Raw genomic sequence first — 23,721 nt, 5'->3', positions numbered from 1 at the left:
TGTGACTCTCTTCTTTTCTTTACAGCTAAATGGGAGGGGGAGTCGGAAAATCTTTTTCTGTTTTATCTTGGGGTCATGGTAGGGAAAAGATTGAGGTCCCCGCTGCACTAAAGTAAAATCATTGCCATCTTTGCTTCAGTAAAATCATTGCCATCTTTGCTTCAGAACTATCCATGGCAGAGTGGAGCATGGATACCAGTGAGTTTGGCTGTGTCTCTGAATACATTTTAATGTCCTGGAAAGTTAAAGCTGCTATTTCTTTACATGAATATATGAAGACTTTCTGTTAAAAAGCTCTAAACATTTAAGACAAAATAACATCTTTTAAAAACTGAGATATAAGAACACTTTTTTCAATTTAGCTTACGCCATTTTGCAAGGTGTTTAGGTTAAACAAACAAACAATAAAGCCGCTCTTATCTAAGATAAGATTTCCGGATTGTCACTCTGTCTGTCACTTGGAAGCTGAGAATGTCTGTAGAGTCAGTGCAATGGAAACTGCCACAAATGTGGTTGAGAGCTCTTTTTGTTTAGCACAGGGGTATGCAACCTATGGCACAGGTGCCGAAGGTGGCACACGAGCTGATTTTCAGTGACACTCACACTGCCTGGGTCCTGGCCACTGGTCTGGGGGGCTTTGCATTTTATTTAATTTTAAATAAAGCTTCTTAAACATTTTAAAAACCTTATTTACATTCAACAATCATTTAGTTATATATTATAGATTTATAGAAAGAGACCTTCTAAGAACGTTAAACGGTATTACTGGCACGTGAAACCTTAAATTAGAGTGACTAAATGAAGACTCGGCACACCACTTCTGAAAGGTTGCCGACCCCTGGTTTAGCATATCTATCAGCAGGTTGAATCCTCACTGGGATTTGCAATCTGTTACTGTCCATTTTAACTTCATGAATTACAACTATCTGGTATACTTCTAATATCACAATGCTCTAGCACTCTTCATGGCATAGATATTAGAAGTAACTCAATCAATCACCACCCTTGGTCTGGGGCTAATTTGCATGCAATAGTTTTATTGGTTGTTTGCGAGAGACTGTACAGATGATGGATTTCTTGGTCCAGCTGCCACACCCATGCAACAACATAGGCTTTCCCTTACTAGATCTGGAATAACGATGTCCCTATGTGGAATTTTACTGATATAACTACATTGGTTTAGCTATACTGGTATAATTTACCTTTATAATTGGTGAGTGCTCAGCACCTCTGAAAATGAGGACACTTACTGCAGCATTTAAATTTACCTTTAGAGGCCTGATTTCTCACCCAAGTTTTAAAAGATTGACCTTGAAAATAATGAAAAATAGACCATTTGCAAACAGGTCCATGACCCTGAGTTCAACCTAAACTGCAAAATGTAAAGTGTAACAGTAATGACTTTTTTATGTCATGGTGAGTTATACCCTAGGCCTTCACTCAGAAAATGTTCTATTTCTGTGACTTTTATAGTCACTCAAAAAAACTGAGGCAAATTTTATGACAAGTTATGTATGAGTCAGAATGGAACATTCAAATGGTAAAAATGCCAGAGGGCAACTGGATTCCAGCTGTGTAGCAATTTCTTGGTGTCATTTCATAGCTTTTTTAAAAAATACATCCTTCAAGCAGTGGAAATAACACAATTAGCGTTGATGCGAAGAGAGAGAAAGCATTCCTCATACATTCTTTGTGCAGGAGATTTGGCATTTAGTTAGTTTTCAGGGTAGGCACTTGGGGTTATATTATGTGCTATAAGATAATAAATGGATCATCTACCCTTTGAAAATTGTAAATTTATTGCATAATTATAATTATGTTGCCTCACTGTTTTGAATATCCTTTTAATGAACCAGAAATACATTTCAGCTTTCCTTACAGCTACTGTACATTAGGGCTCATGCCGTCATTTTTTCAGATGCAGAATCCCAAGGCGTGCTGAACTCCCAATAAATAAATACAACATACTTTCCTTCTTCACAGTCCCGTCTTTTTTTTTTTTTTCATTTTTATAATTTATTTCCATTCCATTTAATCAGATTAACTTCTACTGTCCCTGTGATACCTGCCCCCATGCCTGGCAACTTCCACTTACCCTCACCCTTACCGAAGCAAGGTCTAGGAATCCATTATTATTCAGATATTTATGACCTTTTTCATTTGTGTATTTGCAGCAAATCCCATTAAAGTCAATGTAAAGATACCCATTCACGTCAATGGGTTTTGGTCCAGGCTCAAAATGCACTCCTTTTTAGATGCAGCTGGCACTCACAAATAGCCTGGCCCTGGGAGTTGCTGGGCCCCTGCTTGTGACATACCATGGTACAATCCAGACTACTGAGTGGTTGTGTCCTCCCTGCTTAGCAATTATGGGTGTTTTACAATGCTTTGGTTGAAGCAGCTTCCAGTTGGGCTGCTCACAGCCTTTCAATGTGCAAGTCATACCCTGAATGTCGGTGTGTAACTGCAGCCTGCTAGTCACACTTGGATTACACTCTGGCTCTCACCAGCTTTGGCTATAGTTCAAGGTGACCCCAGCACCCCCCCAATAATATTCTCACAACTTGCCACCCCAAATGTAGTTTTCCAGACACTTCAGTTTAAACACACTGGATTAGATAAAACAATAAAACAAGTTTATTAACTACCAAGAGAGAGATTTTAAGTGACTACAAGTAATGCATCATAACTTTTTTTAAAATGGTTACAAGAAAAATAAAGGTAAAACACAACTGGTGCCTATCTTAACAGCCTATGTTAAATTCAAAGCAAAATGTTCTCACCATATGCTTTCAGCAGTCTTACTGACTAAACTTCTTAGGTTAGGACCTCTTCTCCAGTCTAATGGCTGCTGACTTTGTCCCTTTAGGTGCAGTGAATCAATGGGCGGGGGAGTATCTCGAAGTGTTTGTCCCTTCTTTTGATAGTTTCAGTTCCCCTCTTGAACAACCTTTCCCAGCTGAGAACCAAGAGCCAAAGTGTCTATGTGGAAGGATATTCCCTGATGGTTTTCACTTATTTGAACTTCCGTTGTCTTCTCTTCCTGCTGTTCACTGCTTAAATGCAAATGAATCAGAGCATAGATTCCTTTGTTTAGGACAGAGAAGTTTGCCAGCTTCTGTTTGGGCTGGGTTTGGAACATGTGTTAATAATACCATACAAGGGAATCTTATAACTTCACACACGACGTTGCTACACATATTTTACCAGGACAATACGGACCAGAAACTTAAGAGTTTTCAAATGATACCGTACAAAGGCAGACCTTATACAAAAAGTATTACAATAGTGTGTAGGATATGGACATGGGTACATTCTGTTACACCCCTAGACCTTTTTGACTCCACTGGGACTTACAAGTTCTCAGTCCTTCTCAGGAGCTGGCCTAGGATACATGAAAGAACCTCTTTACCCCTGAAATCAGTTGATGTTGCTGGATAGCTTGCATGAATAGGAAGGACTAGATGCCATTTTTGTACATTAAAAATTATCACTAGAGCTGGTCTGAAGAACTTTGATACAACCATTTTCAGTCAGAAAGTGTAGTTCCATCAAAGTTGAAATACGTTGTGAAATCATATTGATTCCACAAAAACTTCATTTTGGATACTAAAGTTGGGGAGTGGGGGAAGAGAGTTCTGACAACGCTGAAAAGTCCCACGTTGACATTTTTCAGAATAACATATTTTGATTTTTTTCTGAAATTTTAAAATTGTGTATTATATACTTATGCTACATTATATAATATAAAAATTATAATAAAATTGTTTCTATTATGAAATATAAACATTTCTAAAATTATAATTCAAAATGTTTCAGTTGAGCAGAAACAAGTTTTCTTTCATGAAGAATTTTAAAATTTCAGAGTTTAATTTCAAATCGGAATGAAAATAAATTTTGAAGTTTTGAAATTCTCCTCAAAATGGAATTTCTGTTCTCAGCACAGCTCTAATTATCACACCTTAACACCTGACATAATTTTTATATATTACTACCATGTGTCAAATTTAAATCTCCTTTCATTATTCTTTTATTTTTTGTAACAGCTGTTTGGCGAAGACAATAACACTGTCCTTTTGTAAATTTTCAAATATTTCCTTTAGTTTTTCACCCCATTTGGGGGGGGGGTGTGGGTAGTGGGGAGAATGGTGGTGATGAATTTGTCTTGCTTGTTTTTCTAAGAAACTGAATAGCAAAAAGACAGAACGGAAAAAGGGGGTGACTCCTGTTGATAAAGCAAACTAAAAATCAGTAATTGAGAAATACTGAAAAGTGTTTCATGTACTGTGCATGTGCACATACCAATAAAAAGCATCAATATAAAATATTCTCATAATCATCAGTTACAGAATTTGCGGGGGGGGGGGGGATTAAAACAGAAATCATCCCTGTTTCACCCTTCTGCTTTTGAAGTTCTATTTTGTGAGCCAAGGCAAGCTAGACATCATGTTCTGTTGGCATCTCATTTCTTGTTTTTCTCTTGAGTTTCTCTTCCTCCCCAATCTCCCACCTCTCTCTCTCTACAAGTAACATCTTTTCTTCTTCTGCCTTTGTTGCCCTTTTTCTTCTCTTCCTTTCCCTTGCAGTTTTTCTATTTTAAAATTGTTTTCGGTAGAGACCTATGGAATATTCAGAAAAACTACTTGTTCCTAATATAAGGATACTACAATACAATATTAACAGCATTTTACTGTGAATTTAGATTGTAACCTCTCTGAGGCAGGGACCATTTTTTTTGTTATATATTTGTATAGTGCCTGGCACAATGGGCTGTAGCTGCTACTGCAGTATAGATAATAATGATACCCCTTTTGACCCAAATGGATAGCCATCATTTGGGGTCTTAAAGGTTGTTCCACTTAGGAGGAGAAATTGGTGGTGCAATTCAATTCTTTGATTCAATTTTGCTTATTCATAAAAAATGTAGAAAGTCTTTTTTCTCTGGCTGTAGTAGGAACCAAATAGCAGGAGATAATTTCTGTGTCTGGTGTTCCACGCCTGCCTTTCCTGCCAGTGCTCCATACCCCAAAATCTTTTTCTTTTAATTTTCTCTCACAACCACATTCCAGCTTTCTGTTACTGTGGCTTCACTTTCTATCTCTGCTCTGTCTCCATCTCCGGTGCCTGGGTCAGCATCGACTCAAGCTTTTTCATGTGCCTGTGGGTATGTCTACACTATGAGATTATTCCAATTTTACATAAACCGGTTTTATAAAACAGATTGTATAAAGTCGAGTGCACGCGGCCACACTAAGCACATTAATTTGGCTGTGTGTGTCCATGGTCCGAGGCTAGCATCGATTTCCAGAGCGTTGCACTGTGGGTAGCTATTCCATAGCTATCCCATAGTTCCCGCAGTCTCCCCCGCCCCTTAGAATTCTGGATTGAGAGCCAGTGGCTGATGGGGCAAAACATTGTCGCGGGTGGTTCTGGGTAAATGTCGTCAGTCATTCCTTCCTCCGGGAAAGCAACGGCAGACAATCATTTCGCGCCCTTTCTCCCTGGATTGCCCTGGCAGACGTCATAGCACGGCAACCATGGAGCCCGTTCAGCTTTTTTTTTAGAGTCACCGTATGTGTACTGGATGCCGCGGACAGAGGCGATACTCCAGCGCTAAACAGCAGCATTCATTTGCTTTTGCATGATAGCAGAGATGGTTACCAGTCGTTCTGTACCGTCTGCTGCCAGTGTAATTTGGCAATGAGATGACGGTTATCTGTCCTTCTGTGCTGTCTGCTGCTATCATGGGTGCTCCTGGCTGAGATTGGCCGGGGGCGCAAAAGCAAAACTGGGAATGACTCCCCGAGTCAATCCCTCCTTTATGGTTTCTAAAAATAGAGTCAGTCCTACCTAGAATATGGGGCAAATGTACTAAAGAAGCAGCGTATCAGAGAGTACAGCTGCTCTGTGTCAGATCCCGCTGAAATGGAGCTACGTGCCATTCACGGGGGGTGCCCCTGCAACAACCCCACCCGTTGCTTCCCTTCTCCCCCAACCTTCCTGGGCTACCGTGGCAGTGTCCCCTCCCCCATTTGTGTCATGAAGTAATAAAGAATGCAGGAATAAGAAACACCGAGTTTTTAGTGACATAAAATGAGGGGGAGGCAGCCTCCCGGTGCTATGATAGTCCAGGCTGGACATTAAGCAATGTGGGGGAGAGGAGCCCAGCATCCCACTGCTATGATAGTCCAGGCAGTACAGAATCTTTTCTTTTCACATGAAAGGGAGGGGGCTGATTGAAGCTCAGCCCCCCGTTGCTATGATGAAGACGGTTACCAGCCGTTCTGTACCATCTACTGGGAATGACCGGGAGTCATTCCTATTTTCACCCAGGCGCCCCCAGCCAGCCTCACCTGAAGCCAGCCAGGAGCACTCACGGGTTGATAAGAAGGACAGTTACCAGTCCTACTGCACCGTCTGCCACCGAGGAGGGGAGAGGAGCGGATACTGCTCTTCACTGCTGCAGCATCGCATCTACCAGCAGCATTCAGTAGACATAGGGTGACATTGAAAGAAGTCAAGAAATGATTTCTTTCCCTTTTCTTTCATGGGGGGGGGGGTAAATTGACGAGCTATTCCCTGAATCACGCCGGACAATGTGTTTGAACCTACAGGCATTGGGAGCTCAGCCAAGAATGCAAATACTTTTTGGAGACTGCTGTGGACTGTGGGATAGCTGGAGTCCTCAGTACCCCCTCCCTTCCTCCATGAGCATCCATTTGAGTCTCTGGCTTCCCGTTACGCTTGTCACGCAGCACTATGTAACCTGTAGATTTTTTTTTCAAACGCTTTGGCATTTCGTCTTCTGTAACGGAGCTTTGATAGAACAGATTTGTCTCCCCATACAGCAATCAGATTCAGTATCTCCCATACGGTCCATGCTGGAGCTCTTTTTGGATTTGGGACTGCATTGCCACCCGTGCTGATCAGAGCTCTACGCTGGGCAAACAAGAAATGAAAATTAAAATTTCGTGAGGCTTTTCCTGTTTACCTGGCCACTGCATCCAAGTTCAGATTGCTGTCCAGAGCGGTCACAATGGTGCACTGTGGGATACCTCCTGGAGGCCAATACCGTCGATTTGCGGCTACACTAAGCCTAATCCGATATGGTAATACCGATTTCAGCGCTACTCCTCTCATCGGGGAGGAGTACAGAAACCAATTTAAAGAGCCCTTTATATCAATATAAAAGGCCTCGTAGTGTGGATGGGTACAGCGTTAAATTGGTTTAACGCTGCTAAAATCAGTTTAAACGCGTAGTTTAGACCAGGCCTGAGTGTTGAGTGGTACTGCTGTTGGTTCAGCCACTTCTTCACAATGGCTTCTTAATGTTTATCCTGAATGTATGGCAGCAGCTACACCCAACTCATAACAATGTATAACTCAACCTGTAACACTAATGATTGAATTTACATATGGGATGCATTAACAGGTGTGTTGTAAACAAGACACGAGAAGTCATTCTTCCGCCTTACTCTGCGCTGGTTAGGCCTCAACTGGAGTATTGTGTCCAGTTCTGGGCACCGCATTTCAAGAAAGATGTGGAGAAATTGGAGAGGGTCCAGAGAAGAGCAACAAGAATGATTAAAGGTCTTGAGAACATGATGTATGAAGGAAGGCTGAAGGAATTGGGTTTGTTTAGTTTGGAAAAGAGAAGACTGAGAGGGGACATGATAGCAGTTTTCAGGTATCTAAAAGGGTGTCGTCAGGAGGAGGGAGAAAACTTGTTCACCTTAGCCTCCAATGATAGAACAAGAAGCAATGGGCTTAAACTGCAGCAAGGGAGATTTAGGTTGGACATTAGGAAAAAGTTCCTAACTGTCAGGGTAGTTAAACACTGTAATAGATTGCCTAGGGAAGTTATGGAATCTCCATCTCTGGAGATATTTAAGAATAGGTTAGATAAATGTCTATTAGGAATGGTCTAGACAGTATTTGGTCCTGCCATGAGGGCAGGGGACTGGACTCGATGACCTCTCGAGGTCCCTTCCAGTCCTAGAGTCTATGAGTCTATTCCAAATCATTCAGCATTAAGGAGAAAACAATTAAAGATGGATGTCACAGATGTCTATTCAAGAAGCTTCTATACAGCAAGCTACTATTTTGCCATTGTTTAAATCATGATTGATTATGTTAGTGTCCTTACTCATCAAGTAAGCTGCTTTCACACATACCATTATTATCTCTTTACTTTCAGTATATCAAGAGGTTTTACAATGAAAGTTGGGAAAGAAGATACGGCCGCGTAATAGATGAAGGAACTCTTACGCTCCTCTGGTCTATAACGGTGTCTATTTTCTCCATTGGTGGACTGGTGGGTGCAATAATTACCACACCAATTGTGAAGTTCTTTGGCCGGTAGGTACATTACAAAGCTCTGAACTTGGCATCTTATTTACCCTTTTTATAGCATCAATAAAAATATTTTCTAACATAATGAATTTCCTTCTCAGTTTAAAGACCTTCAAATTAGGAAAACTACATTGGATAGCTTCTAAATTTTATATGATCTGGTGGTGCTGCCCTACAGGAGACAAGGAAAAGCTTACCATTATTATTGTTTATAACTCCAAATTTGTAGCATTCACCAGAGGTGGTAGTTGAATCAAAGGGCTGTCTCTTTTGGAGTAGTATGCAGTTTGAGTTTCGTAGGGCCATTGTTCAGGGTTGTACCTGGGTAAACAATGACCAGGTGTAACATGTATTCCTAAATTCCATGGCTACTGTAAAGCAGAATACTTGCATTGGCAGATTTCTGCTTTACTGTGCAGCTTACGCCACAGTCATATCCAGGAGTGGCTTCAGGTCTGAAGTTAGCTACAAAGAGAAGTGGGGAGTTTGGGAAACTGTGAGGGAGGCAGTAAAATCTTAAATGAGAGGATTTGAGTGGTGTCCTTGCACCAAAATATTATTTCTCATATTCTAGAGGGGTTTTAAGGGTTAAAAAAGTAACTTTAGAATATTTTTTTAAAAGAAAGTCTCCTGAATATTTCTTTAAATTCTTTAAGATGACTCACAGAATGACTTACTACTAGCAAATTAGGTTCTACTAAATGTCACCACAGACATAGACATGTATAAAAACATCATCCGCCCCCCCCCATCATTCTGCTTCCTCTAGTCTTTTGGTCTTTATTTTCCTACTTCCTTACCTCCTTCTTTTTGATTCTAACTTTCTCCCTTGTCTTACTCTACCCCCTACTCCCCTACAATCCAATTTCCACTTACTGCAAATCGTCTGTCTCCTCTACTTCCCTTTTCTACACCCAAGCCGTTTCTCTCCTTTTTCTTCCCCATTTTTGAGCTTACACAGTATGTTCTGTGGTTATTCCTACATTCACACAGCAAATATCTATTCTCTAGCCCTCCAAACCCTTTTTCCACTGTTTCCCTTCCCCACCTCCAGTAATTCACCAATTCTGTGCCTTCCCTCCCATCAGTTCACCAATATTTATATTTATATGATCTTTCCTCTCAATTTAACTACTCATTTCTCAGCATCCTCCCCAACTCATCAGTTCACACCCTTCCCAAATTCTCCATCTCACAATCAAAAACTTCATTCAAAAAGTGTCAGTGAATGTTCTGCAATGTATTTTTAAAAATGTCAAACATGAGAGCTCACCACAGCAAGTCTCTTACATTTTTTGCTGAAAAGTGGAGAGGCATTTTTGTGATTAACAAGTGTGCAGATTGCTGAGATTTATTGAAATGCTGTGGTGAGTAAACAGGCAGTTGCACAAATGCCATTTTGATAGAAGCAGATCACATTCCTAGGCTATGGGGTTAAACTTCCAAGGATTTGTCACTCTGTCCATAAAATATGAGAATTCAAGTAATGCATATTGATGGCTCTGCCATGCAGCTACTGTATGAGCACAGAATAAGGATTTGTGGATGGAAGGAACTATGCCTTCAACAGCCATTGAAGAATGAGTTTTCAGGAATACTATTCACACTGCAGTCCTTTTGGATACTTAATATTCGTGATAGGTACGGAAACTTGTCCTAGTATTCAACTGTAGTACCTAAAAAGGGCACCAAAACAGTGATAGAGCACTAAAAAGCCCTTTCTGCATAGTACAGTGTGCATGCAGGCTGCTGGATGGTGTGACTAGTGAAACACACTTTAATTTATGCTGACTTAAAACAGTGAGACAGAGGGGACCAACATATTGTCCAGAAATAATGTTCTTATTTTAAAATACAGCACTCAACATTTATTTATTTGTTGCTGGACTAAAGATTACATTTCTCAGAAGTAGAGTAAACTTTTCAAAAACATCTGAATGACTTAGGAGCCTGAGTCCCATTGATTGGGCTCCTAAATGCCTTGGGTGAAAGTGATCATGAAATGATAGAGTTCCTGATTCTAAGGAATCGTGGGAGGGAAAATGGCAGAATAAAGATAATGGATCTCAAGGAGGCAGACTTTAGCAAACTCAGGGAGTTGGTAGATAAGATCCCATGGGAAGCAAACCTAAGGGGAAAAACAGTTTGAAAGACTTGACAGTTTTTCAGAGACATTATTAAGGGCATAAGAGCAAATGATCTCACTGCGTGGGAAAGGTAGGAAGTATTGCAAGAGACCACCCTGACTTACTTAGAAGATCTTCAATGATCTTCAAAAAAGAGATCTACAAAAAGTGTAAAATAGGTCAAATTACAAAGGATGAATATAAAAAAAAACAACACAAGCATATAGGGACAAAATTAGGCCAAGGCACAAAATGAGATTAAACTAGCTAAAGACATAAGGGCTAACAAGAAAATGTTCTACAAATACATTAGAAGCAAGAGGAAGACCAAGGAGAGGGTAGACCCCTTAATGAGGAGGGAAAGATAATAACAGAAAATGTGGAAATGACGGAAGTGCTAAATGCCTTTTTTGTTTCAGTTTGCACCAAAAAGGTTTGTAGCGATCGAATGTCTAACATAGTGAATGCCAGTGAAAATCAGGTAGGCTCTGAGGCTAAAATAGGGAAAGAACAAGTTAGAAATTATTTAGACAAGTTAGATATCTTAGAGTCGGCAGGGCCTGATGAAATATATCCTAGAATACTCAAGGAGCTGACTGAGGAGAACCATTAGCGATTATCTTCAAAAAGTCATGAAAGACTGGAGAGATTCCAGAGGACTGGAAGAGGGCAAATATACATCATATTTATAAAAAGGGAAATAAGAACATGCCGGGGAATTACAGACTAGTCAGCTTAACTTCAGTACCCAGAAAAATAATGGAACAAATAATCAAGCAATCAGTTTGCAAACACCTAGAAGATGATAAGTAACAATCAACATGGATTTGTTAAGAACAAATCAGTCAAACCAACATACTAGCTTTCTTTGACAGGGTGACAAGCCATGTGGATAAGGGGAAGTGGTAGATGTGGTATATCTTGACTTTAAAAAGGCTTTTGATACCTCCTCAGAAGCAAACTAGGAAAATATAGCCTAGATGGAGCTGCCATAATGGGGGTGCATAACTGGTTGGAAAACCATTCCCAGACAGTAATTACAAATGGTTCAGAGTCAAGCTGGAAGGGCATATTGAATGGGATGTCTTGGGGATTGGTCCTGGGTCCGGTTCCCTTCAATAGCTGCATAAATGATTTAGATAATGGCCTAGAAAGTACACTTATAAAGTTTGCGGAGAAGACCAGGCAGGGAGGGATTGTAAGTGCTTTCAAAATGGCTTGGGCAAACTGCAGAAATGGTCTGAAGTAAACAGGTTGAAATTCAGTAAGAACAACTGCAAAGTACTCCACTTAGGAAGGAACACTAAATTGCGCCCATACAAAATAAGAAATGAATGCCTAAGAAGGAGTACTGCAGAAAGGAATCTGGGGGTTATAGCGGATCACAAGCTCGAGGTGAGTCAACAGTGTACCATTGTTGCAAAAAAAGCTTATATCATTGAGAACATAAAAATGGCCATATTGGGTCAGGCCAATAGTATATCTAGCCCAGTATCCTCTGTTCCAACAGTGGCTAATGGCCAGGTGCTTCAGAGGGAATGAACAGAACAGGCAACCATGGTGTAATCCATCCCCTGTTGTCCACTCCCAACTTCTGGCAACCAGAGGCTAGGGACACTTGGAGCATGGGCTTGCATCCCTAACCATCTTGGCTAATGACCATTAATGGACCTGTCCTTCATGAACTTATCTAGTTTTCTCAGAGTCGGGGTCAATGGACTTGGCTTGTGAGACTTAGGTTGCAGGGCTAAAAATAGCAGTGTAGGCATTTGGGCTCTAAGCCTCTCACTGGGTTTCAGAAACTGGGCTTCAGCCCGAGCCAGAACTTCTGCACTGCTATTTTTGGTCCCGTAGCCTGAACTCTCATAGAGGCATAGACTTTAAGGTCAGAAGAGACCATTATGATCATCTAGTCTCACCTCCTGCACAACGCAGGCCACAGAATCTCACCCACCCACTCCTGTAACAAACCCCTACCCCTATGTCTGAGTTACTGAAGTCCTCAATTGTGGTTTGAAACCTCAAGCTGCAGAGAATCCTCCAGCAAGTGACCCGTGCCCTATGATGCAGAGGAAGGCGAAAAACCTCCGGGCCTCTGCCAATCTGACCTGAGGGAAATTCCTTCCTGACTCCAAATATGGCAATCAGTTAGACCCTGAGCATGTGAGCAAGACTCATCAGCCAGCACCCAGGAAAGAATTCTCTGTAGTAATCAGATCCCACTGCATCTAACATCCCATCACGACCACTGTGCATACTTACCGGCTGATAATCAAAGATCAGTTGCCAAATTAATTGCTAAAATTAGGCTATCCCCATCATACCATCCCCTCCATAAACTTATCAAGCTTAGTCTTAAGCCAGATGTGTCTTTTGCCCCCACTACTCCCCTTGGAAGGCTGTTCCTGAATTTCACTTCTAATGGTTAGAAACCTTCAGCTAATTTCAAGTTTAAACTTCCTAGTGTCCAGTTTGTATCCATTTGTTCTTGTGTCCACATTAGTACTAAACTTAAATAATTCCTTTCCCTCCCTAAAATTTATTTCTCTGCTATAACTCTGCGAGTATGAGTCACTTGCCCTGGGCTCTGTGACTTGGCACCATAGGTTTTCTTTGCAGTGTAGACATACCCTGAACCCTTTCAATTAATCACTATCCTAAGGGTTGGCGAGCCCTGCCAATCCATTTCTTATGTATCTATCTTCGAGAAAAAGAAGCCATTTGCAGCCTTTTTACTTTGAGACAGTAGGTGATGGAGACATCCAGTCAGGTGGTAGTGATTATCTCAGCTTTGGGAGGGCTTTTATATTTAATCCTTCAGCAGGGAACAATCATTGCAGGATTAATCTCGGTAGAGCTATTGATTTCATATTTTCAACATTTTTGTTACACATGTGTGGCAAAATCTGACCTTGTAACCACAGGGAAGTAAGTGAAGCAAAGAGTCAAAAGATCCAGGAAATTCTTCATGCTGCCACTTCTATAGGCTGAGAGAGATCATGGTGTTTTGATTCACAACTCAAAAGATATGGAAAGAGAGTGCATGGGCAGCGAAGAATAATATGGATAAACTATATTTAAATGATAAACATATATGGCTTTTGTTGTGCTAGAGGAAAGGCAGAGAGTGGGATTTTTTTTCAGACTTGGTTTTGGAAATGTGGATAAGTAGTTTCTTTCATTTTAACTACTACTTAGTTATTTCATCCAGTGATAGTGAATTTGGAAAAATAGGTGGAATTGGGTAGCTGTCCATGCACTTTCCTTTTATATACCTGTAATATCAGAATTAGGGACAAATTTTGCTTTCAGTTACAACATTATAAATCTGGTGACATCCATGGAGTTTTTCAGATTTCCATTCTGTTATCAAGAATTGGAGTTTGGCCATATTGCATACCAGTACATACTGAGGTTTTCCAAACACTGATTGTTGAAAACTTGGTAGAACCTTGCATGGTATTTACAATCTTTTTCAGCCTATTGAAATTTGAAGTACAGTATATCCTATTTTTTTTACAATTCGAAACAGTCACGCTGCTACATATATCCAGCTTTCCAGAACATGCTAATCTTAAGTATATCTTGTCTTGCTCTTGGGAAGCATAAGAAAGCAAAATCTTCACGCCTTTGAGATTTGGACCTTTATCTTGTGACAGTGGTTATATTTATTCTATAGCAGATATCTTTAGCTGCTGTTTTTTGTAAACTCTTTCTGTAATGCTGAACATGTATGAACCTGTGTTTGTTAAGAACTGTGTTTTATTTATTTGCAATTTTATATACATTTAGCTATTTAGTAAATGTATGTTATGTGCAATTTAATATAATGTAACACATATATTTCCTTTCAGAAAACATACATTGCTGATCAATAATGTATTTGCAGTTATGGCTGCATTGTTGATGGCTCTCTGTCAGTTAGCAGGATCATTTGAAATGCTCTTATTGGGCCGCATTGTGATGGGTATTGATGCAGGTAAGCTTTATGTTATGCTGTACATACACTTACAGTTTATACTGGGCATCCTGTGCCACCCTTACATTGAGGAGTGATTTCTATGCATAATCCCACTGAATTCAATGGAAACAATCAGTATGAGTAAGGATGGCAGAATCTGATCCTTAATGAAGAAACATAAATGGATATTAACCATGACAGCAAATTCTCTTTTGTACAGAATGTCTGTCTTCGCAAAACAGAAACCCTTTGGGTAGGAGAACTGGACTGTCTTTTAAAGCTGCTTACTATTTGCATTTTGGTGTTGCTAGATGCCAGATTGATATGCATAAGATAAGACTGAAGGCATAGAACATGGCTATCCATTTGTAATGTTTTCCAACTCTTAAAATACCATGTGGAACCACCACTTCGATCAAAATAATTTAGCAGGTTATCTTGTTTGTAAGAACTAATTACTGTAGTCTTGAAGATACGTGTCTTATTCACGTACAAATTGGTACCTTATACCAATGTTGGTCTGCTGGACTAAGGTGGTTTTAAGCTGACTTTTTTTTATTTCCCCACATTTGGGGTGTGTTCTCCTCTCTAATTCTTGCATGCTCTAAAAGTCCATCAGAATTATAAGCATGTTTAGGGGGAACATATCTCTCTCTGCTGGTACAACAAAGATGCATTCTATAGTGTAAACATGTTGTATTTAATATTGTCTAGTTGACATATTGCCAAATCAGGGTGTTGGATTTTTCTTATTTACCCGTGTCCAGACTATTGATGAAGTGACAAGAGACTTCCATTGTGAACCATTACACATTCCTGACCAGCGTGCATCATTTCAGATATGTAATTGGAACTATTGGCCCCCTTGGTGATTAGATGATACCAGGATAATAATGTATGTGCATGCACACACATGCATAGATTCTGTTCTGTTCTGTGTAGGTTCTTATGCCATTCTCATCATGCTGGTGTCTGAGATTGGTATTCAAACTTTTCTAAATAAATTTTTGCTCATTTACTGGTTCAGTGGTAAAGTCAATTGTACTTAAAGAAATTTCTCTGCTGTTCCCTTCTTTCACAGGTGTCTCTCTCAGTGCCCTTCCCATCTATTTGAGTGAAATCTCACCTAAGGAGATCCGGGGTGCTCTGGGACAGGTCACAGCAATCTTCATCTGTATTGGCGTTTTCACTGCTCAGGTTTTGGGGCTACCAGAAATATTTGGAAATGTAAGTACTTGGTGGATGTTGTCCTACTGTATATTGCATTTAAAGAGTGACATTGAGAAATGTGACTGTTCCTTCTGTAGGTAGAAAACCACACTACTGTGGTTTACATAGAACCATTTTAGAAAGCAATGTCTTCCAAGTCTTTTTCTTCTTAACGTTTGTGTGTGTGATGTGTATGTACTTAATTATCATGAGAGAAGCAGGTATGGCCGCCCTAGAGACTAGAGTCTGTTTATACTGCCCGCTGTTGCAGTCAGCAAAGGTATTTGAACTGGATCCCCCTTGCTATAAAAAAGAGGCAGCTGCCATAGCATTCTCTGAGAGGACTCCAGGACTCGGGAACTTGTTCCCTGTGTTGATCGGAAGGCAGCCCAACTTTGGTGATCTACCCATCATTGCTGCCCTGTTTGATAGGGTTTTAAGAGAGGGCTGAGGATATCCTTCCCAGGGTGATGAAGGAGTGAGAGTGTTTTTTGTAGGAGGCTGCCTAGCTGAGTTGCTGTTTGAATGTTTGTTATAATGCTGCTGCGTTTTTGTTGCACTACTGATTTATATGTTAGAGCACCTAGAGCCTTGTGTAGGCTCCTTTTTATTATTTAAATATAAAAAATAATTCTCCTCAGAATGGTTACAGCATGCGCAGCAGCAGAAGACCCATGCAGCCCCACTTAAGTTTCCCAGTCCTGATTTGGAGGGCCTACATTTAAAGCAGTTATTAATGAAGTGGAAGAGTGTGGCCTTAGGTAGTCTGTCATTTTAGATATGCAGGAGTCATTGTGAAGAAAATAGTTATGAAAGAGGTCTCCTGTCTGACAACAGCAGATTAAACAGCCCAAGTGGCTAGAGTAAGGGTTTCTTTTCCTGATGGGAAATTGCTGGATTTTCCTAGTATTGGTTACCTTGTTTGTATTTCTTCAGATACGAAAAAGGTGCCTAGAGTTTTTCAATAACTGTTTTCTAAATGACTTCTAAAAATGTAGATAAATAAAACTGACAAAGAGAATACCGCATGACCTTGAATAGAGTGACAGTGTTTCTAATATAAATCTTCTTACTGGGTGATTTTAATGTTGCTTGTAATATAGCCATACTCATAGACTAGTAGAGAAAAGGCATGGCTACTTCTGGAGGACTGCTCGATGAGAATATCCACGCTGACCTGTTATAGCAGGGGTGGTCAAACTTTTGGCCTGAGGGATACCATCAGGTTTCAGAAATTGTATGGGGGGCCGGTTAAGGGAGGCTGTGCCTCCCCAAACTGCCAGGTGTGGCCTGCCCCCTAACCGACCCCCCCCCGCTTCTTCCCCTGTGACAGTGCCCCCTGGGACACCTGACCCATCCACCCCCCCACTCTCTGTCCCTTGACTGCCCTGGACCCTCTACCCCTAACTGCCCCCACTACCCCATCCAAACCTCCCTCTCCTTCCTGACTTGCTGCCCCGGGACCTCTGCCTCATCCAACCGCCCCTTTTCCCTGTCCCCTGAACTGACCTCGGAACCTCACCCCTGACTGCCCCCTGCTGCCCCATCCAACCCCCTCCCCCTGTCCTGACTGCCTTATCCACCCCCCCCCCCCCCCGCTCCCTGAACACCCCCAGAACTCCTGCTCCCATCCAACCCCCCTGTTCCCTGCCCTCTGACCACCCCGACCCCTATCCACACCCCGGCCCCTGAACATGACCCTGAACTCCCCTGCCAATCCAACCCCTCTCTCCCTGCTCCCTTACCGTGCTGCCTGGAGCAATGGTGGCGCTACAGCCATGCTGTCCGGCTGGAGCCAGCCACGCTGTCGCCACTGTGGAGCACAGGGCACCAGGTCAGGCCGGGCTGTGCAGGTGCAATGCCCCAGGAGCTCCCAGCATGGCACCTGTGGTGCAGTGAGCAGAGGCTGTGGGGGAGGGGGAACAGCAGGGGAGTGGTCAGGGGCTAGCCTCCCGGGCCAGGAGCTCAGAGGCCGGGCAAGAGGCTCCTTTGGGCCAGATGTGGCCTGCGGGCCGTAGTTTGCCCACCTCTGTGTTATAGCTAGGATAACTCCTTGAGTAGCTGAGATTATCCTAGTGATCGCTTGATGTCACCATTACTCTGAACACAGGAAGCTGATGCTTATACTGGTCCGGCCACCTGGCAATGCTTTTCCTACAGAGATTCACTTTCAAGCGGGGTGTGGAAAATGCACAGAGCAATCCTGTTACAGTGACACCTGAACTAAGAACTCGCTCTAACAGACTGATCCATAGCAGCCATCGCTTGAGGAATGAGGAGAACATGTCCCTCACATACCGAAATGTCAAGTTCCCTGTAAATGTCTGCTTCAATCCACTTCAGGACTTATATATCACTGTTCTTACATGGTTGCACTGATGGGCAACACTCCTCTATTCTCCCCTTCTTCATTCTGGTCTTAAATTATCTTTTAAATACCTCCGAAGGATAATACTATGACTCAATTTGCCCTTAAGTTAAAGACCAGATTTATTAGGCAACAAATTTTGGATGTTGTCTCAGAAATGATGTCAAAGTCCCCACAGAGGGTCGGGAGGGTCCAGCCTCTGGTGGGGAGCCCAAGCTGTTGCTGTTTTTCAATGTCCACAGTGCTCTTTTTAGTGCACTAGCTCAAGTGGGCCTGGCACGTGTCTGTCCATCCAGCCTGAGAGGCACGCTCCCATTTGTAGTGTAGACATACCTATTGAGGTCTATGTCAAGATTTCCATTGATTTCAGTGGTTGATTTTACTCTCCTCCAGCTTTTACATGTGTGCTGTTCCCGTTGAAGTCAATGGGAGTTTCACATGTGTAAAGGCGGTGGAACTAGGAGTAACTGTGGAATTGCTGCATGCATTGTGTTATGAATTCTTTTCTGTAGAAGCTATGAAATGTCAAACCTATATCTTACTGTATGTTCCTTTTGAGTCTTTTGTATTTTCAAAGGCGCTCCACATCCGTTTCCTAAAGAAACATCGCTTGCAGCATAAAGTCTCTTAAACAGTATTCTCAAAGTACTGTTGTTTGTTCAAGTTGCCTCTCAAAAGCAGGTGCAAGATATTTGCAAACTCACTCTAGTTTAAAGACATCCGCTTCCCTATAGGTTCATATTATGACTTCTATTCGTTTAGGATGTGAAAGATGCCTATCAAATGGTTGTCACCTTGCTTTATTTTTTTCCCCTTTAATTTGATTGTAAAGTATTTACACAGCATTTGAAATGTGGTCAATATTTCCACAGGCTGTACATTGTGTTTTGGAAAAGATCAAGCTTTCATGGTAGTTATTAAGTATCAGAGGGGTAGCCGTGTTAGTCTATAGCCACAAAAACAATGAGGAGTCCGGTGGCACCTTAAGGGCAAACAGATTTTTTTGGGCATAAGCTTTAATGGGTAAAAAAAACACTTATTTTACCCACGAAAGCTTATGCCCAAATAAATCTGTTAGTCTTTAAGGTGCCACCAGACTCCTTGTTGTTCTTATTGTTACTGCAAAGCAAATTCTGCCAGTGCCAATGTCTTAATTTAATAACATCCTAATTATGGTGTCATTGACTGTAAAATGTGGAGAACTTAAGTGTGCAGGAATTTGCAAAAAGCAAGCAGACAAAGAAAGCCCCAATTAATAGTATCTTGATGAAACCTGCAAACCTCAGCAAGGGTCATATCCCTTGTAGCTGATTGTGCTTAACTATGGAAAACTAAATCCTTTGTTCAATTAATCTAAAATCAGCTGGCCTTGTTTACTCTCATAATTGTTTTAAAAACTGATACACCACCTTTTATTGTTGCATGTTGGATTATTAGTTTCTGTCAGAGATAGTTGAAAAGTAATAGTTTGTTACAAATTTAGCTACTTTTTCTATTCATGAATTAACAAACAGATCCTGATTTCTTGAATGCATTTGAGTAACCTTTAGACTATAACTTCATAGATTGTTCTGATTGCTCTTCATCTTATGCTGCATGGTTGGTCAGCTACATCAGATGGCATTGTTTCTGTTCCCAGACTGGATGATTGGAACTTTTAAAATAAGGAAATAACAGACTTCCATTGTGAACTTTCTTATCAATAATCCATTTATATTAAAATATGTAAAAGTTTCAGGAATTTTAATGAAGTCAGTGGTTGTCTGAATACTTGTTATAATGAAAAATAAGACTCCTGAACAAGGAGTGAATAGAATAAGGGCTTGGATTTGCTAATCAGATAGTTCGGTATTCCAATAACTCTTTGTGCTACGTGAACTTGATCCTAAACCCATTGAAATGAATAGAAGTCTTGATAATGCCTTAATTGCCAACCTTCTCTGTGGCAGAGTATGGCACTATCCTTTTAAGTGTGGAAATGCCAATGGACATTGGAACTGTGAAGTGGAATATTTATACTAATGTCGCTTTTACAGACTCTCACTGGTAAAACCTTTTCACTGCATTGCATTTTATTCTCTGGGTTCTGTGGGTTGAGATGCTGGCTCAGAGTTAATGCAACAGAGAAAGGGACTGAATCCTCACCTCAAAATAAAAATAACATGCAGAATGCCTGTGCACTGAGGATTTTTCTGACTGTTACTGTTTGTGAGGGAAGTAGCATCATACCCATAGCTTCATTCCTACATTCATGTTGGGCCATGTGGATTCATGCTGGTGGACACACTAGCCATACTTCAGACATGTATGTATTTTCTCCTGTGCATTGCCTTGAGAGTCCTGGTGCAAAGATTATATACATGGAACATATGGAAGTTTAGCGTGTCTCTCTGAAGGTTCTGCACTGCTTTGGCCACCAGCGTAGTAGCTATGCTGTTCCTACTATTTTGTCCTTGTTGAATAGGATAAGGAACTGATGTTTCTGGTGCATTGCTAATACTATCACAACATTTTTGGAGAAGCATTCTTAGCTATTTCTATGTCATATATTGGAATACAGACATCATTGTTGTACACAAACCAATTTTTTAGCAAGGGGTGTATTAGAGTGAATGCAAAGGCCATCACAATAGCAGCTTGTTGAGATTAAATACAGATATTTTTGGATTCTGACATGTTTTTACTGCCTCTGGCTCTGAAGCTAGTTTAATGATGGTATTGAATCTATAGATGGTGTCCTTAGAGTGTAATATTTAAGAAAGATTGATAGGTCTCTGGAACTCAAGTTAAACAGTCACACTGCTAGTTTTCTATTGCACCTGCTGTGCCAATGTCCCCCAATTATTCCAAATCCTCTTTTCCCCCTTAATGTAGGATAAACACTAGTTTGAACTTCAAGGCTCTGATTCTGACCACCTTTACACAAATACAAATAATATAGTCTACTATATCTCCGTGGAAGCCAGTGGAGATCCATGAGTGTAAAACTGTTTTAAGACCAGAATTGGGCACAGAACATAATTACTTTAAAAAAACTTATACCCAGGTGATCTGCTTCTCTGTATCATCCTGTTTGCTATGTCGTAGTGTGCTAATTAGACCACCATCATGCTTCAGCCTTCTGTAACCTGAAGCCATTATTTCTTCAGGAAGCCATAGCAACTGCAAATGTCAATTTATGCTGGCCCACAAGAATGTAATTGTGTTATCTTGAGTAACATGGGAGATATAATATTGCCATTGGCTCCAAAATTATTTAATTTTGAGCATTCTTGGCTTATTTTAGCATGTGCAACTTTTAATATGTTCTTTTGAGGCTTAGGATATTTTATATAGGAAAGAATATTTCAAATCTGTCACTTCTTCTTAAAACACTGCTTGTCAGTTCTTTTATCCTCCAGTTTCTATGATTCTGTCATTAGATCATCCAGTTCATTTTCCTGTCAGGACTGTTCCAGGCAGAATATTTGGTAGTGTTTTATCAAGTCTAGTTTTAAAACTTCAAGCTTACAACACATCTCTTGGGGGACCTTTCCATAATCTAATATTGGTACATCCTATTGTCAGAAGAATTTCTCAAATGTTTTTCCCTTTTTAATTTTGTCCCATTTATCCTAGAGTTAGCCCTATGAACAGACCTTTCCCATTGCTGGAGTATGCATGATATGTGTTAATTGTGTCTCTATCTATGCATTTCTCTTTCGTGTGTGTGTGTGTGTGTGTGTGTGTGTGTGTGTGTGTGTGTGTGAGAGAGAGAGAGAGAGAGAGAGAGAGAGAGAGAGAGAGAGAGAGAGAGAGAGAGAGAAAAAAAAAAAACACACACACACTGTGTACATATTTATAGGGAAGGATGCTAGAGCTGTCTATAACTAAGGTTGGCTGACGGTTCCCATTATATGGCCCTGTTTTCAGTTACTTATAAGGTTGGCAAACTTTACATGCCAGGTGTCTGCTTCAAGCACTGTTTTTGCAAAAAATTCCAGCCATTTCAGAGAACAAGGCTAGGGGAAAATGGACTGTTTTGCCCACGTAAAAAAAATTCTGATAATCTCCTGCCCCTCCCCCGCTGAGTAGCTCTTGATTCTATACTTGGAAGCAAGGGCTTGAAATTTTGCAGGTTGGTGGCTTTGTGTCAGGGATGTGCTGTGTGCCATCCCTGAAAATATCCACCCAAATTTGGCCAAGTTATAAGCCTTTTTTAAAAATCACAGATCGCACAGACTCAAGAGAAACATCTTTGATTTTAGCATTAGAGTCCATCCTCCCTGAGCATGCTTGGCAATAGTAACTCAGGCACTCTAGTGCCAAGTGCCATAGAAAAGCCCAAGGGGAACTTAATTATGGTAATTCTCTCTTCAGAGCAGAGGCTGCATGGTAAATAAGGTTTGGAGCTGCACATTGAACAAAATGAAGTATTGAATAGTTGCTCATTAAGTGAGCACCATCCATCCTATCCGCTGGATGAGGCAGGGGTCCTGTGGAAAAAATAGTGTGTGATTGTGTAATTAAAGACTGTTCTATAATGCAGGAGCCATATGCAAGGGCCATAATTAAAATTATGCAGGTAACCTTAATTCTGCAATTTTCTAACCTTTGAGTGTTTTGACTTAGCGCCTTTTAATAATATTCTTTTAATGTAATTTTTGTGTGTATACTAAGTAATTAGATTAAGCTGAAAAATCAAGTAAGTGTATGGTAGTATTTAAAAAATTGTAAAAAATGTTATAACTAAACCAGAAGGGATAATTTAGTGGCCTAAGTGTAACCCACTCACTGAGCATATCATGTCCCCCTTTACTGTCTGGTGCAAATAGATTTACATATGCAGCTCAAGAGGTAGAAGCCTGTGCTTTTGTTCTGGGGTCCTGGTTCAGTAGACCGGCACATGTTTGGGGGAGAGAACAGTTAGCTGATGTCACTGTGCATAGAGGTCGTAAATCTTGTAACAGATCACTTCTGTCTAATGGTACAGTATTTTGTTTGTCATGAAGATGTTCCATATAATATCAAAAATGTCTGCCTCAGAACTAAATTTCTAATTACATCAACATAGCTTTGCTGTCACAGACTTCCTACTCTGTCTTGCTGTGCTGAATCGGAATCACCAGGGCACAGCACAGATGACAGAAGAGTATAAGCAGTTGGGGAGGATTTTTAATTGAGAAGGATTTTTTCCCCATCCTTTTCTAGAAAGGAATGACACACACAAAGTGCATGCAGTGCTCATCTAAAGCTCCATATAGAGGCTTTCGTGAGCTCAATAAAATTAGCTGAAATTTTCTTCCACAGTGTCACCAAAACACCAGTATGGAGTTAAAATTTTATTAAATAGACTTGGCAGATCATTATTCCTTAGCTGTTCAGTTTTGAGTTTATCCGTCTTTTTTTTTTGTTTTAATCTCTAATGAACCTTTACACCGGTGTAGGCAACCTATGGCACATGTGCCGAAGGAGGCATGCGAGCTGGTTTTAAATGGCACTCACACTGCCGGGGTCCTGGCCACCAGTCCGGGGGGCTCTGCATTTTAATTTAATTTTAAATTAAGCTTCTTAAACATTTTAAAAACCTTATTTACTTTACATATAACAATAGTTTAGTTATATAATATAGACTTATAGAAAGAGACCTTCTAAAAATGTTAAAATGTATTACTGGCACGCGAAACCTTAAATTAGAGTGAATAAATGAAGACTCAGCACATCTC

At 40.7% G+C, this 23,721-nt stretch overlaps 1 protein-coding gene across 1 annotated transcript in view; it reads left to right on the top strand.

The window, feature by feature from the left end:
- SLC2A9 (solute carrier family 2 member 9) overlaps positions 1–23,721 on the top strand; it is a 231,455-nt gene that overhangs the window by 78,172 nt on the left and 129,562 nt on the right. The window contains 3 exon segments of the mRNA XM_030563908.1: positions 8,198–8,358; positions 14,333–14,457; positions 15,521–15,666. Coding sequence (XP_030419768.1) covers positions 8,198–8,358; positions 14,333–14,457; positions 15,521–15,666 — 432 coding nt within the window.

This window comes from Gopherus evgoodei, chromosome 5 (genome assembly GCF_007399415.2).
Source record: "Gopherus evgoodei ecotype Sinaloan lineage chromosome 5, rGopEvg1_v1.p, whole genome shotgun sequence".
NCBI lineage: Eukaryota > Metazoa > Chordata > Testudines > Testudinidae > Gopherus > Gopherus evgoodei.
The sequence above is the reverse complement of the archived record's forward strand: the minus strand, read 5'-3'. Positions and strand labels throughout refer to the sequence as shown.